Source organism: Chenopodium album, chromosome 19 (assembly GCF_948465745.1).
Source record: "Chenopodium album chromosome 19, dcCheAlbu1.1, whole genome shotgun sequence".
Classification (NCBI taxonomy): Eukaryota; Viridiplantae; Streptophyta; class Magnoliopsida; order Caryophyllales; family Amaranthaceae; genus Chenopodium; species Chenopodium album.
The window spans coordinates 2,578,530-2,595,014 of NC_137852.1; the positions used below are offsets into that span (position 1 = coordinate 2,578,530).

General features: G+C 36.7%; 1 protein-coding gene across 1 annotated transcript; it reads left to right on the plus strand.

The window, feature by feature from the left end:
* Positions 1–10,009: 10,009 nt before the first annotated feature.
* Positions 10,010–15,914, plus strand: LOC145595195 (uncharacterized). Its single transcript, XM_081651576.1, has 4 exons — positions 10,010–10,414; positions 11,236–11,510; positions 15,142–15,293; positions 15,439–15,914. Exons 1-3 carry the CDS (start codon positions 10,135–10,137, stop codon positions 15,208–15,210), a joined length of 624 nt encoding a protein of 207 aa, XP_081507702.1. The 5' UTR covers positions 10,010–10,134; the 3' UTR covers positions 15,211–15,293; positions 15,439–15,914.
* Positions 15,915–16,485: the final 571 nt, after the last annotated feature.

Here is a 16,485-nt window from a genome sequence, read left to right on the forward strand (position 1 = left end):
CTCGGCTTCCAGAGAGATGCACAGTTCTAGGCCCGCGATTGCTGCCTCATATTCAGCTTCGTCATTCGAAGTCTTGAAAGAAAATTTGAGTGCATACTCGAAGGATTTGCCTTCGGGAGAGGTTATCACTACCCCTGCCCCCGAACCATTTACGGTGGAGGATCCATCCGTAAGAACGGTCCAGATTTTCTTTTCATCATCTAACTTCTCTTGGTACGAGCATTCGGCCAAGAAGTCCGCTAGAGCTTGAGCCTTGATGGCTGTTCTCGGCTGGTAGCTGATGCTGAATTCAGTGAGCTCGAAAGCCCACTTGGCCAGCCTACCAGATTTTTCAACTTTGCCGAGAACTTTTTCCAGCGGCTGATCAGTTAAGACCACTATCTGATGGAAATCAAAGTAGGGCCTCAACTTCCGAGCAGCTACCACTACTACAAAGGCAACTTTTTCGAGTAGAGGGTAACGAGTCTCGGCGTCCGTCAGAGTGTGACTGACGAAGTAGATCGGTTGCTGGATTTTATTTTCTTCCCTCAGCAGCACTGCACTGATGGTAGCCGGGCTAACAGCTACGTACAGATACAAAGTTTCCCCCTCCACTGGACTAGCCAGAGTTGGGAGCTGAGCTAGATGCTCCCGAAGCTGCTTGAAGGCCTCTTTTTGCTCTTCTTCCCAAACAAGCTCTTTTACTTTTGGGAGTTTCAAGGCTTTGAAGAAAGGTAGTCCCTTGTCCGAAGCTCTAGAAATGAACCTCGAAAGGGCTGCCATTCTTCCGGTGAGCCGCTGAACGTCCCTCTTTGTTTTCGGCTCAGGAAGATCAAGAACTGCTTTGACTTTGGAGGGATTGGCGTCGATCCCCCTCTTGCTGACCATGAATCCAAGGAATTTCCCTGACTTCACGCCGAAGACACACTTCTTCGGATTCAGCTTCATTTGATGCTTTCTTAGAGTGGCGAAGGTTTCAGCCAGGTCCTTAACATGGTCTTCAGATTTTTTGCTTTTGACGATTGAATCGTCAACATAAACTTCCATGTTTCGGCCTTTTTGATCGGCGAAAACCTGATCCACCAGCCTTTGATAAGTCGCCCCCGCATTTTTCAATCCGAAAGGCATCATTTTGTAATTGTACACCCCGGCGTTCGTGACGAATGCCGTCTTTGCTCGGTCGTCGGGGTGCATGAAGATCTGATGATACCCCGAGAATGCGTCCATGAAACTAAGCAAGGCGTGGCCACTCGTCGAGTCGACTAGCTGATCGATTCTCGGCAAGGGATAGAAATCCTTCGGACAAGCCTTATTTAGGTCCGTGAAGTCAACGCTCATTCTCCAGGTACCATTGGCCTTCTGAACCATCACCACATTTGCCAGCCATTCTGGATATTGACAAGGCTCGATGAAACCTGCGTCCAGCAATTTTTTGACCTCGGCTGCGATGTCTCGGTTCTTATTTGCGGAGTAATTCCGCTTCTTTTGCTTGACTGGCCGACACGTTGGGTCGACGTTAAGCTTATGGGAGATGAGGTCTGGACTTATCCCAGGCATATCGGCTGTCGAGAAAGCAAACACATCTCTGTTGTCCCGAAGGAGTTGAATAAGTTCACAACGGGTGCTCGGATCGAGGTCCATCCCGATTGTTACACATTTCTCAGCATCTCCTTCGGTCAACTCGACCGTTTCAGTCTGCTGGTCCAGGTCCATTGTTGATGGACTGGACTCTTCACAATCTGGCCTGCTGTCTATATCAGCAGGCGTCCCAGACATTCTCTTCTTCGGCTGGCTCCCTGAGTCTTTCGGCTCAGATGAAGAACTAGCCTTTTCTTTTTCTGACCCTTTTTCTTTGTGCACAGAACCTTGGGCCGAAGCACTTAGACCTTTCGGCTTTTTTGTGCTCGGCTCTCTTTCTTTTTCTTTCTCCTCCTCATCCTCGTCGTCGTCGTCTGGGCGACTAGTGGATGGCTTGAGGTAGTTGCACCTTCGGGCTTCCTTTTGGCTGCCCTGGATCCTTTCGGGGAAGCCGGCGTCTGAAACGTAAATCATCAGCTGATGATAAGTCGAGACGACCCCTTGGATCTCGTGAATTATGGGTCTCCCCAAAATCACGTTGTACACTGAGGGAGCGTCGATGACCAAAAATTCGGTCATGACATTCCTAGCTGCTTCGTCGCAGCCGATAGTGACAGGAAGTAGAACCTTCCCATCAGGATAAGTTGAAGCCCCATTGAATCCGGATACTGGGTAGGATACCGGCGTAAGGTGCTTGGGCTTCAGCTTGATTTGATCATAGGCCTTTCGGAACAAAATGTTTGCTCCGCTACCACCGTCAACTAGAACTTTGCTGACGTCGTGGTTGGCCACCGTGGCGATGATCACCAACGGGTCCTCGTGAGGGTACGTCACCCCCCGGCAGTCAGCGGCTGTGAACGTCATGTTCGGCACCGGTGACTGGGGTGGCTGAATATCAGCATGATTCACCTGGTGAGTCAGAGTCCTGAGGTGACGCTTGTGCTCCCTCCGAGAGCATGTTCCTCCCGAGATAACATGGATTGGAGGGAATTTTCCTTCCGCAGTTTTACTGTTCTTTCGGGGGAAGTCGATTTCTTGCCGAGAGTCTTTTTCGGACTTCTCAGCCTCTTTTTTCTCGCGGTGATCCGCGATATATTTTTTCAAGTATCCCTTCCGGACCATGTCCTCGATTTGGTCCTTCAGCTGGATACACTCCTTAGTGTTGTGTCCCGGTGATTCATGGAACTCACACCACTGATTCTTATTTTTTCGCTGATACCACTCGGGGAGCGGTCTCGGCTTTCTGTAACTCTGCTCCTCCTTTGTCACACTGTAGATCTTAGCGCGCGGAAGAGAGAGCGGAGTGTACGATTCATATCTGCCTGCGAAAGGAGCAGATTTTTCTTTCTTCGACTCGTTGGCCGAAGATTGTTCCGAGGCTTTCGCCTTTCCAATTACCTTCTGGCCTTGGCCTTCAGACGAGGGTGCTTGTTTTTGTTTCCCTCCCCCAGATTGGGATTGGGTTTTTGCTTTGTTCCACTCTTCAGCTCGGATGAATTTATCTGAAGCATTCAATGCTTCCTCCAAGGTCCTGGGTGAATTCATGACCATGAAGTCAGAGAACGACCCAGTTCTGAGACCGTGCTGAAGGGCGAAAACTGCCAGCCCTTGGTCCAGCTGAGAAACGCTGGATGACTCGTTGCTGAAGCGAGTCAGATAGTCTCGGAGGCTCTCGGCCTCACCTTGCTGCAGTCCCATGAGCTCTGCAGTAGTCTTCTCTCGGCGATTTGCCGTGGAAAACTTGCTCTTGAACTTGGAGGACAGGTCGTCCCACCCGGTAATTGAGCCTTCTTTAACTCCCTTGGAGATCCATGCTTGCGCGACCCCCTTGAGAGTGGTTGGAAAATACTTGCACCTAGCCGCCTCGGACCTGGGGCAGAGATGCATGTGAGCCTCATATGAGGCGATATGGTCCTTCGGATCCGAAGTTCCATCATAAGTGATGTGCGACGGGATTTTAACCGTCGGCACATGAGATTCCAGTATCCATTGCTCGAATGGAGAACTGGAGGGCAGCATTACGGCCTTGCCTTTATTCCCAGCCGAAGGGACCGCGCTCCGCCCTCTCAGAGAGGTAGAAGCGGTTTTCGTCCCTGGCTGGGAGGTCTGGGCCTCGGCTACAGGATAGGAAAGGCGGGTGTGCACGCTCCGTTCCCTATCGCCGAGACGGTCGTGAACGCTTCGGCGAGCAGTTTCTGGCCGAGAGGCAGAACTGCTGCTTTTATGGGTTCTGCTCGTAGTGAGCTGAATGGAAGACTCCCTGAAGAAGTGAGAGTTCCTGTTTCTCTCCCTCTCGGTTCTCCAGGTATCCTCCTCCCATTCGCCAAGCTCCTTGAAAGAGGAGAGTTTCCCCCCTCCTGGCCGAGGCACCTTCGCTGGTTTCTGGTTTGCGGAGGGGTTCGATCGAGTGGAGGTGGCATGTTCTGGGCCTTCATGGCTTCCATGAGGACCGCTAAGGCTCTCGCTACCTCCTCCGAGTTGGGCCCTGTCAAGGGTGTCCTCGGCTGAGAGCGAGAGTAGGTGCGAATGCTCCGGGATTGGCTCCGGGCATGAGATTGGGTCCTTTGACTGGACCAGTTGTCCTCATTTGACCGAGGCCGGCTCGGCGGATGATTGGACTGGATGATAGGAGATTCGGATCTCTCCCTAGGCTCCTCATGAGAGTCGGGTCCCGCGGAGGGGCTCCTATCTCGGGGAGGAGACAGGCTAGAAGTGGGGTGTTCCGAGGGACCCCCTCCTAGTGACTTTCAGCGCTTTCTCAGAGGAGAAGCACCGTCGTTTTTGTTCTTGCGATTCTTAGCCATTGGAACTAAGATTGAGGTAGAATGATTGAAATTGGCTTAAAGTTTTTTTGAAAGTCTTCCCCACAGACGGCGCCAAATTGTTTCGTGTGAAAACAATGGGACCTTGCCGAAGGTCCAGTGAATTGGTGAAGACTGGGCTCGGTCCGAATGATGTTGGGCCGAGGATTTCCTGCACAGCAAACACACGTAAACTAGCCTCGGGGGTGTTGCCGAGGAAGGCCCCTCCGATGCTAAAGTCAGTACAATGTGTAGAGAGAAAGCTATGCAAGAGAATTAATTGCTTGAGGCTTTGTCTGAATGTCCATCCCCGTACAAATGTAATATTGATGGCTTTTATACCTTGGCATGTATAGGAGAAGTGGGCCTTGGCCCAATTGACTTGCCTTGTGGACTGATCTTGACTTTAGCATAATTGGAGAGTTGAACCTTGACCTTGGGCTTTTAATTAGATCATTTAATGACTAGGCCCAATTGGACTAAATTGGACCCAAACAATTATAATTTTATATTTTGTCAAATAATTGGGTTATTCGTTCACTTTGGTGATCAATCACTCAAATTTAATATATATAAATCGTCACTATCTGTCTATAACAAATGATAATATAGAGTTGGATTATGTACCCTTCAAAACATGTATTTAATATACAATTTGATATAGAGCAGAGACTATTAATTAGAAACAGAGGGAAATTTGTTTTAGTCATCATAGAATATGTAACGTGTATGAAGTATAACATGCTTACTCTAGTTAATATAAGTAAAACTTATTGTGAATACATTTCATGTCGATGATATAATATAATGACAAAGCAATATGATACATGTTGTTTAAGTAAGATTTTTCAAGAATCTTTACAAGTTAGAACACTTATGTAGTATTTTAGCTCCAATCCGAGCTGCAAGTTGTATACTAATTTAATTTGTTTTCGAAGACAAGACAACCTAGCCAGCAATACTTCAGTGAAGTTATCGGCCCACAATTGATTCTTTTTTTCCCTTTTTGTGGTCCTTGCGGATCATTTTTATGATGTATTAGCTAAATCGCTAGGACATGGAGATATATTATGGTATGTCATTATACACCAGAGTATACCATATAATGATACAAATGGTAAGCCAAAAGGCTCCACGCTAAATTTTACTCATTTGCTTGCTATAATCGACATTGAATTGGACACTAACACATAGGTAGAAATACGGTAGAATGTTATTTGTGTATGTAGTTGAAAGTCCATTTGACTTTATCGATCAATACTAACCAGGATGTGCTAGTGCGAGGTGAGTGGACCTCAAATGTATGTGTAGCAATAGAGTAGCCAACTAAAACTAAACTTGAAAAATTAGAAAGTATGCTTTGAGACACTAAAAAAATAAAAGCGGAAAATTGATTAAAAGAGAAAATGTATATCTCAATAATGGAGTATTCAATACATCGATATATCAATTGTATCATTAACCTTGTGATCCTATTATTGACCTTATTACTATAACATCTTCGTAGGTAAGTAGGCCAAATTCTTATGAATCTAACAAATAAAGCAACATATGGAAGTGGAGATGCGTGTTGAATGAGGTGCAACATGAGTAAAACGGCGTGTTGTCTAGCATGGGCTGCTATGCTTTGATTTCCTTTATTTTATTTTTACCGTTAATCACTTTATTATTAACATTAATATATAACGAGTAGTCTATGTTAGGAATTAGGAAGCCGAGGGCAATTCTCATGTTGTATTCGGTTGTTTTACTTCATGTACCTAGCTCTACTCGAGGCTTTTATTCCATTTTATAGAGTATTTTATTAAAGCTATCCAAATGATCAGTAAAATTATGAAAAATTGTTCAGCTGATAAGAGAAGAAATGACATGCCACATGCATATAAAAAGTAGTGAGACTTTATTATAAAATATCATAATGATTAATAGTCGGCTTATACCTTGTGTTTGGACTTTTAAAAGGTTATTTTGCTGACATTTTAAAGAGATGTTCGAGATTTTACTTTTATACATAGTTAATACAATTGAGAGTTGAACACAACATGATTTCAAAACTATATAAGATACAATCTAGGGAAAAATGTCAGATTTGTTTTGAGTATCATCAACTCAAAAACTTCTTTTTTTTTTTTTTGGTTGACCTGTTCATATCTCATTAAAAAAAATAAAAAAACAAATGTATTAGCAACTAATAATAGTGATTAGTGTGTGCACCACACAAACCTAGCTTACAGTAAAAAAAATGGTTGTCATTGAATTACACAAGTCAAAAGTTTGAATACTCCATATTCATCAAATTAGATCCTTTGTTTCATCAAATTCCATGCTAAAATTTTGAATCAAATCATATCATACAATTTAATAAAACTTATTAACATTCAAATTTGAAGTCAACAATTCCCAAATATTTTAAAACCAATCATATCTCTGAAGTCATACATATTATATTATATCAAGCAAACATTTTTCTCATCAGGTTACCAGTACAGTAGAATTCCCAAGGAAATTTCTGCATTATTTAAATATGATAATTTTTTAACCGAGTCATGGCCACATACATGTTAATCATTTGAGTTTCACATTCTAATTAAAATATACGAAGTAAATTGTGTTGAGTAGTTTTTTTGAACGTACCTACATTGGAAATTGCATCACACCGAAATTTTATCATAAACAACAAAAATGTACAAAGATAAAATAAAATTAAAGGTTGTACTATGAGATTTATTAAGGACGATTTTTTTTGCATGTGATCACATGATTTCATGGGGGCGGTTCCATCACTCCCGGAGTACTTGTATTTTGTATGATGTGGTTCCATATTATTGAAACTTAATTCGAGATACTATACATTATTATGTGTTTTCAAAAAAAAATAAAAATAAAGATACCATACATTATGTATGATCGTGCTTGTATTAATTTGTTGATGTTAATTAACTATATACTTCATATATACTTTGTGTGTTTTGTTGGTATTTAGGACAGTTTTGCAATGGCTACAATAAAATTGTAGCCACCACAAAAATGAAATCTACACCCTTGATTATCATTATGTAAATTGGGACCGTTGATTTAAGTTGACCATAAAAATACCTAAAAAATTAAATTTCTTTGTTTTCCTTAATTCTCTACACAGTAAATTACTCCATTGATGATTTTCTCCAAAGTATGAATACAAAACAATCCACTTAATTATCATGAAATCCATCAATTAACTAGTGCAAGGATGAAAGGAAGTGTAATTAAATAATTATGTACTGTACTGCTGTACATATCCATGTAGTTCGTATAAACTATCCAATCTATAAAATTGTATTCCTTTTTTCAAGGTTAGTTGCCAATTTTCCATTGATTTTAATTAATTATACTTTAAATAATTATGTACTGTACTGGTGTACATATCATGATAATTGCTCCTCCATATACCTATTTAAATGAGATTTAGGCTGATGGTTGAATGCTTGGAACTGCATCAATGGCAGCGAGACAAGCGGTTATGTTTTCAGTTTTTTTATTTTTATTTATTTTTATTTTTTTATAATAAAAATAAATTTAAAATTATTTATAATTTAGAAGTCAAATATATTGATGGCCAAGATTAATCATTAATATTTAAACGGTTAAGATTAGAAGTAGTTACAATGGCTACATTTTTTATGTAGCCATTGAATAGTCTTCCTGGTATTTAAGGTGTGAATAATTGAATTTTGTCATTATTTTAGATTTATTTTTTTGCGGAATTTTAAATGTTAGAATATAAAATAATGTTTAATTTGAATTTATAATTTGTCAACATGATCAATTTTGAGGATTTTAGAAATTTTTAGTTTTTAATTTGATTGAATCATTTGATAGTTTTGGTTTGATGTTGCCATGTTATGCGGGAAAGTTCTTCTTTGACTTAAGACTAAAAGATTACAAAGAATTGTAGAGAAAGATATTGAGAAAATTAACGTGTTTATTTATTTACTTGATTTTTTTTTTAATCAACACTAATTCCTATTTCCATGAGGTGGGGGATATAATCAACTGATCAAGGGATATGCAATAAATTGATTTTAATATTAATGTTATTTACCTATTGTAGGTGGAGTTATAATGAATTGAATTTAACAATATATTACATGATTATATATAATTTATTTATACGTATTAATTACATAGTACAATTATTTGTCAAAAATTTCAAAATTTGACCACAAAAATTAAAATATGTCGTTTTGGGATGGGAGAAGTAATATTATAATAGTGAGTGTTTGCTAATAGTACTTGTTCACTCATAGGCCTTCCCTCCTTTTAGGGTTTTCTAGAAATTTTATGAGTGAAGGACAATTTTGATTGATTATCCAAAATAATTTAAGTGCCATTTCTATATCAATATAATTTTCATACTTTTTCACCAAAAAAATAAACAAAAAATCAATTGATCAATTCATCTTGCTATCAACAAATAGATTCGAATTCTATCCTTTTGATATCTTTCACATACTGATGATCACTGTTTTCCCCACATAAGCATCATAATAAATGTGTGCGCATTCATAAATATCATGTATAATGACAAAAATAATGTCATAAGATTTGAATAATTGAACAATTAAAATCAACTCAACCACATCAACATTTACACATGTTCAAAAAACAAAATTCTAGACCTTATGATATCTTCCACCTTTCAAGCAAAAATTCAAAAAATAAAAAACAAATCTAATTGTTGATTGTAATTTCAACTTTTATCAATGTTATAATACCCAATTTGTCAAAGTTATAATATTCGCCGTTGCTTGCGTAGGGTTACTTTTATATGTACTCTTTGAAAATTTATTATTCTTTTTAAATTTACATCATACGAATAGATGTTGTACGTATTTTTCAAAAGGTTAAACACCTATTACATAAATTTAAATCTATGACAATTACTAGCGAGTATTACATTTACAAAACAAATCAATGTCTCCTAACTCTTGTAGTTTAGTGAAGGGGGCAAATTACAAAAAAGTACATTACATTTATATTGATAGTAACTTGAGGAAGACTTTTTAGTTAAAGCCGTTAAGTCTAGGGGGGCGTTTGGTTCAAACAATGGTATAGGTTTGGAATGAGGAATGAAACCTGGGTGGTATGGGGTTGGAACTTGATACTTGATTTCATGTGTTTGGTTCTTATCTAGGAATGATAGTTTTCCTTTTAATTTTAAACCTAAAGGTATGGGTATGAGCCATACCCACCTCCTTCCTTGGGTTTCAAAAACCCATACCTTGGGGGTTTGAGGTATGGGTTTGAAAAATGAAATTTCAAGAAACAAACACAAGGTATGGGTTTTGGTCATTCCAAACCCATACCTTATACCTAATATGCTTGAACCAAACACCCCCTAGAAGAAATGAAAGAAGTGGGCAAATACAAAGTGAGCTTTCTTTGACGAGTAACGTCCGCGTATGTAAATTTCCTAATCTTTGTCTTTTAATTAACTCCAACTTCCTCTCACCAAATATTTAACTTTTTAATCAAAATTAAAATTTTAAAAATTCCACGTCATCATAACACCCCACGACTCTTCCTACTCTTGGTCAAATTTCTCAACGCCTCCTTCTCCCCTTTTATTCCCCCTTCTCTATTAAAACCTTCCCACTCCCCCCTTACACAATTCTCCTCTTCTAATTATTTCTGTCTATCTATCCCCCAAATTATCTATTTTTGTACATATTACGGACTCGAGCTCGTACTCGGACTCGCCTCGAATTATTTGAAAACTCGAAGGGAAGGAAAAAAGATGAAAAATATGGGGTTTCTTAAGGAGGAGAAATCAATAAGGGTGATTAGAGCGATAAAAACAGTGTTTTTCTTAATTACTTTACTAATCTCTTTTTTGTTCTTCTCTGCTCCTGTTCTTCTTGCTGTTGCGGATACCATATTACCTTCTGCTTTGTTCTCTGCTTCGTCTCCTTTTCTGTCTCCTCAGTCGTTGTCCTCCCACCTTGCCAATTATGATTTCAGATACTCGCTTGTTGATATTCCGTTGATCTCCATCCTTCGGTCCCTCGTCATCATCTGTAAGTTTTCGTGTTTTTTTCGTAAATTCTTGTATCAGACGGTCTAACATAATATTGCCGTATGGGCTTACACAGCCAATAATGATTTTTTTTAGTCATGGTATGGCAAGTGATCGGGTTGTATTAATTTGGTACAACTGTTTTAGGAATAGGGAATAACTTTAATTTATTGCATTATTCGTGATTTTTCTAACGAGTGTCCATGGGTACTTGTTAAGCTAACTCGTTATGTTATTATCGTCTTATAAGATTTCCAAATTCAGTAAATTATTAAGTACTTAATTTTCATGCCAAAACTTGAAATTTGATGGTCACCATTGATTAGTTTAAGAAGTTTATATCTTAACCTACCTTATGCGCTTACATATCAGAATTGACTAATTAAGGGCTTAATAAGTCCAGTAAACTAGTTGGCTTAATTGGCAATTGGTTTATTATTATATATACATTTTTTCTGACAGTAGTTGGCCCAATTGTTGTTAGGCGATTTCATGTGTTTTCTGAATAAATTATTAAAGTTGGTTATTAATAATGCTCTACATTCTCAAAATCCCATATGAAATAAGTCTAATTAATCTTTGCATTTTTTTTTCTTAATACGTATGACAATTCACTTTCTCTGTAATTGCTAAATATATGTACTGTTGTACATACCAATAAACCTATGTACCATAAAAAATGTGATAATTAGCGAGTTTAAACACCGTGTTTAAAATTTTAAACACCGTGTTTAACGATTGGTGATAATAAGTCTGATATCGTATTAAAATTTTATGTTATGTGTTAAAATTAATGTATTGAGAACAACTTGTTGTGTATAGGTGTGTATAGCTGTTGTGATGGGCCGAAGTTGTCACGCGGGCCCTATTTGTGGGTGGTAACAATATGTTCGGTACTTTCGTTGGTGTTTGTATCATTAAAAGCCCCGTTCGTGTTTGGTGGTGCAAATGTTGCCGAGAGAGGGTACACTAGAGGCACCGAGGTTGCACTATTCATATGTTCTTACGTCTTGGCGGTTGGGCACGTGGTTGTTGCTTATAGGACAAGTTGTCGAGAACGAAAAAAGCTTCTTGTTTACAGGATTGACATTGAAGCTGTAAGTTCCCTCCATCCCTAGCTCAATTTTATTGCAAGTTAAAGTTAATTTCATTTTAAGAAATCCCCTTACCCCTTTCTCTAAGTCGATGACAAAAATACAAAATTAAGTAACCCTTTACTAAAAGATAAATGACCAATGTCCCACGTTAGCAACCCAATCGAGTAGTTACTAAAACGACTCATTTTTTATTTGTTATTTGTCGAATTTACAAAAATATATTGCAAAATTATTATACTAGTAATTAATTTGGTTGGTACATGATGAAATTATTATTAGCATGGGATTTAAAATTGATTACACAAAATTGGCAGCTAAAAAGTGTAAGTAATAGGTTTATGTTTGCTAGGTGGCTTTGATGAGTTGGTAGAATATCATTAAAAAGATGCCAAGCTAAGCTAATTAGCTATGCACTAATTAATTCCTAATAGCATATCTTTATAAAGAAGATAAACCAATCAAGAGTGGGGTGCTGTACCACTAAAACAGTTGTAATGTCTCAAAGCTAGAAATTTATGATCTGGAACTTTAATTTAAATAAAGTGGCCTGGCATAGGATAATTCGATCTATAGCTGTATGAATGGATTGAAAGATAATTTGACATTTTCAACTTTAATTACTCCGTACCCATGTCTTACCATATACCCGCCTCTCATAATAATCCCCGAGAATATCTATAAAGTGTTACTACTCGTTTTTGTACATATGAACACTTCATTTAGAAAATGAAAAGAGAAACGGAATAAATTCTAGTACTCCGTATTCGTGTAAAATTCAAAATTATTCTAAACAGAAAATTGGGTTTAAATGAGAACATAAGTTTGAAACATAAAAAATGTGAAGATCAGATTCGATTAGAGGATGATCATTAATGAGTTATATGTCCTTATAATATAACCACCTAAGCCATGACGATTGAATAAGCCATAAACAAGTACTAGTCTTAGCTCTTAAGAGATTCTTTGAGCTTGATTGACGGATTTTAAATGTAATTTATTAATTCGTACTTCGTATTATAAAATAACATGTTGTCCAAAATTGACAAATATTAATTTATAACACCTAGATTTATATTTTCTTGGTGTGGCAAAGAATAATCAAGATTGGGAGCAACTTATAGTAAGCGTTGGGGGGAAGTCTTACCTTAAAATTGACTAGTGCTTTCGCACGAAATTGCTGTGAAATTTTCAACGTAACATTTTTATTCAGTCAAAACCTACCATCTTACCACTAATTTTAATACTCTAATAATGCTTTTAATATGCAAACACTAATTTAGGATATTTTGTTTTGTTTTTTAATTTAAGATCTTTTTCCTACTCTTGAATACACTCAATACATCATTTTCAAATCCAAACCCACCCTTCCTAAGGAATAAGACCCCGAAAGATTATCAATACTTCTAACATATAGGGACATTTTTTTCGTAAATAGTTGTGTCGTATTTAAGGGTTGAATAGATTTTTTGTCAATACGCGAGGGTCTTTTAGGAAGGAAGTTTCCAATTGTAAGGACACCTCTTTCCGACAGAAAAAAAAACTAATTTTGATACGGAATAATATAAGTACTTATAATTTAACGCGGTATTAAATTCAATTTGGTGTTGCTATATGCTTTTCCTAACTCTAAATAAAAAGTACTCGGTAACACCTAATTATTTTATTCTTGTATTGATATGAGGTCCCCGCTTATAGATTTTTTGACAACCTCGCGTAGAGTACGAGTGAGGGGATCACATCACATGCATAAAATTGGATTAGAAGTTATACGTAATCAAAGAAATACAACAAAATGGTGAAGTAGGCATACATGCATGATTATCTAGAGTTGTGGAGTGATTAGAGCCACAATATCATAATAGAATCTATTACACTGTGATCGTTAATTTGTTATTTGGTTATTTGTTGCATTATTGAATTAGGTGTATTCTTCATGCGTATTAGTTGCTTAATCATGACATTTTATAATATAGTATATTTAGTTTTCTGTCCTTTTCTTTTGATTACTATACAAACTTTAGCTTCTTAACATTATAAGTGTAACGAACTCCATCCATCATCATACTTTGAACTTATCTTGAATAGGGTCGTAAATTGACACCAAATATTAGATATTTGTAAACTTATCCTTGTTACTACAACGAGTGAGATTTATTTAGCTAATAATTCTCCCTTTGTTTCAAAATAACAACCACATGTTAGTAATTCAAGTAATACTAACATCACGACTTTATGTTCTCGATGGGTGATTGGAGGGATAGGTCATGAACTCATAATCAATCCGATATGTGAAAAAACACCACTCTCCAATAGGTCATGAACTCATAATCAATCCGATATGTGAAAAAATACCACTTAGTTACATCATGATGTGTAACGGAATAAATGAATTTAGGGATGGGCGGTTAATTAGGTCCATATGTTCATAATAAATATCTACATCAAATTGGTATTATAGTAATGAAAATTAAATAAAGCAAGAAACCCTTTGGTCTACGGAATATGCAAAGGTAGGGACAACTTATCCATTGATGAAGACATATATATTGGACAATTGAGTAAGCTTTGTCTATGAATCCACTTGTATTACTAATTATGGGAAGAAAGAAATAAATGATTTAATCAAGAAAATTATAAACCTAAAATGACGTAATTCTGATGTTAATATAAGAGAAAAATTGAATGAGTTGTATAAAGTGACAATGAAAAAAAGCCATTGTCTGTAAGGTTCTCTTTTAATCAGGTTTTGGAATCCTTTCTTAGTCTGAATCATCAAAAATTGACATGTTTTTTTTAATTATATAGGTAGCATAATTGACATGTTGATGGTCTTGACACAGTTGCTACTTTAAACATGTTAATTAAGCATATCTTAGAACTTCCTAGGTAGTATATGCCTATATGGGTCCCGTACATTGAAAATTTAACTTCAAGATTAAAGGGTCTAAAGCATCTCTTTAAAAATTGCATATTTCTTCGTTACAGTTAAAAGTCATTGTAGATAACATTTGGTTTTGTAATATAAGAGAGAGATGATCCTTTTGTTCATTACTCCCTCCGTTCCACAATGATGTTCCTGTTTTCCATTTTGGGTGTTTCAAAATGATGTTCTTGTTTTGGAATCTTTCCTTTTTTTGTTAATATTTTTTTTCCATGTCTACCCTTACAGAAAAATTAAAATGCCTAATATATCCTCATTTTAGTCTGACTCATTAATTAGTTCAACGTTTAACAATTAGGTGAAATTTAAGTTTGGTGTAAATTTTGGAGTTGGCGGCAATCTGAAATTTCATTTTGCTGTAATTTTATTGGTTGTTAAACTATTCCTTGTAATTAAATCAGCACATGCTTCCAAGCAATTTACAAATTTTTTCCGTTAAAAGGGGACAGCAATTAAATGGAACACATGGGGTACTTAAACAGCTGGACAGAATCTTTATCTACAATTAATGATATTCTCAGAATCTCCATCTTCCTTAATTTTCACAAAAATATCAAAACAGGAACATCATTGTGGAACGGAGGGAGTACATCTTAATTTGACTTTTAAAAATCCTTTGCCTTACAAAGATTTTCTTTTCATCAATTATTTGAATTCTAACTTATTTGTCAATCAAATTGTTGTATGTAGGTTAATTCAGCTTGTAAGAAAGGATTTCCTAGATATGAAAAGTTGTTACATGAAGAAAGAAAGAAGTGAAGCATGTACAAATTTAGAGCGTTAGAGATAAATTTCGTACAGTCTCTCGTAAAAAAAAGGAATCTTCGTACATTATTTTAAAGGTAAGATTTCCATGTCCCAACAAATCATATTCTTTTGAAAAAAGCTTTGATCACCTATTTGTCTACTTATAAATCCAACAATTGCAACATGATTGTATGTACCTACCTATTATTATTAACTCACAAATTCACTTTCTTTATGCAGGATTTTCAGTATCGTACATATAAATTGATACATTTCAAGAAGTTCATGAAAAACTTATCCATAACAACATAGGATTGACAGACACAAATATCCTTAGAGGCCTTTAACTCGTGTTTGGTAGTTGAGAGATGAATTGTACGATCGATTTCATCTCACTTCTCATCAGCTTAGTTATAATCTCCTGTATTGTACAGTTTTTTTATTTGGGGGCGGGGGGATGGCGGGATGGGAAGTTCGTAGGGCGTTTACGAAGGATGAAGATTATGTATATAATTAAGAAGAGAGGAACTATTAGTATGAATATCAGTAGGCAAGCCGAAGGCTCCTGCAATTTTCTTAGCCCTCCAAAGGAGTGCATCTAGTAAAGTAGCAAGTGTTTTTTAAGTTGTTCCTATATAATTTGTAATTATATATCTATCTTCAACACTTTTACACCATTTTACAGTTATAAGAAGTGTGATGAATTTTCATTATAATTGTTGTTGTTAACCATTGTTTATAAAGCACCCCAAACTATCTCTGTAAATTAAACATTACAAGCAAGTTTATGCAAATGAAGATTAAGGCACACCAACAATTGTTCTCGTTGGTACACCATTGTAGTGTTAAATTAAATAATTGATTGATTGCATTTTCACAAATAATTACCACGGATTTTGTTTTTTTGCAATACTTTCATTACTACGTATAATTTTCAAAAGATAACGACCCAAGATTGATAGATCTTTTGCATCAGTCTTTCCATTACTATTTACTAAATCATAATTAATGTAAAAACATGATTAACTTTTAATAAAACCAAACATTCAAATCAAACCAAGTCAGGCCATGAAGTCACTTGAGTTGCGATTTGTGAACACATGAAAGGCCTATAATCATCAGCTTAATTTTAGCTCAGCTCCAATCAGTTCAGTTCTTAATTTCTTTCTCTTATAAACAATTTAATTCAGCTACAAGCACTTCAGTTCAGCAAATCAGAACAGGCTCGAAGAATTGAAATTTCAATTTGAGCTACTCCGTAATTTGGATTTGGGATCCACTTCATTC

Excerpts from the sequence above, each read along its gene's own strand:
- LOC145595195 (XM_081651576.1), top strand. The coding sequence starts at position 10,135 with ATGAAAAATATGGGGTTTCTTAAGGAGGAGAAATCAATAAGGGTGATT. Across the intron at positions 10,415-11,235 it reads TCGGTCCCTCGTCATCATCT|GTGTGTATAGCTGTTGTGAT; the intron begins GTAAGTTTTCGT and ends TGTTGTGTATAG. Across the intron at positions 11,511-15,141 it reads ACAGGATTGACATTGAAGCT|GTTAATTCAGCTTGTAAGAA; the intron begins GTAAGTTCCCTC and ends TGTTGTATGTAG.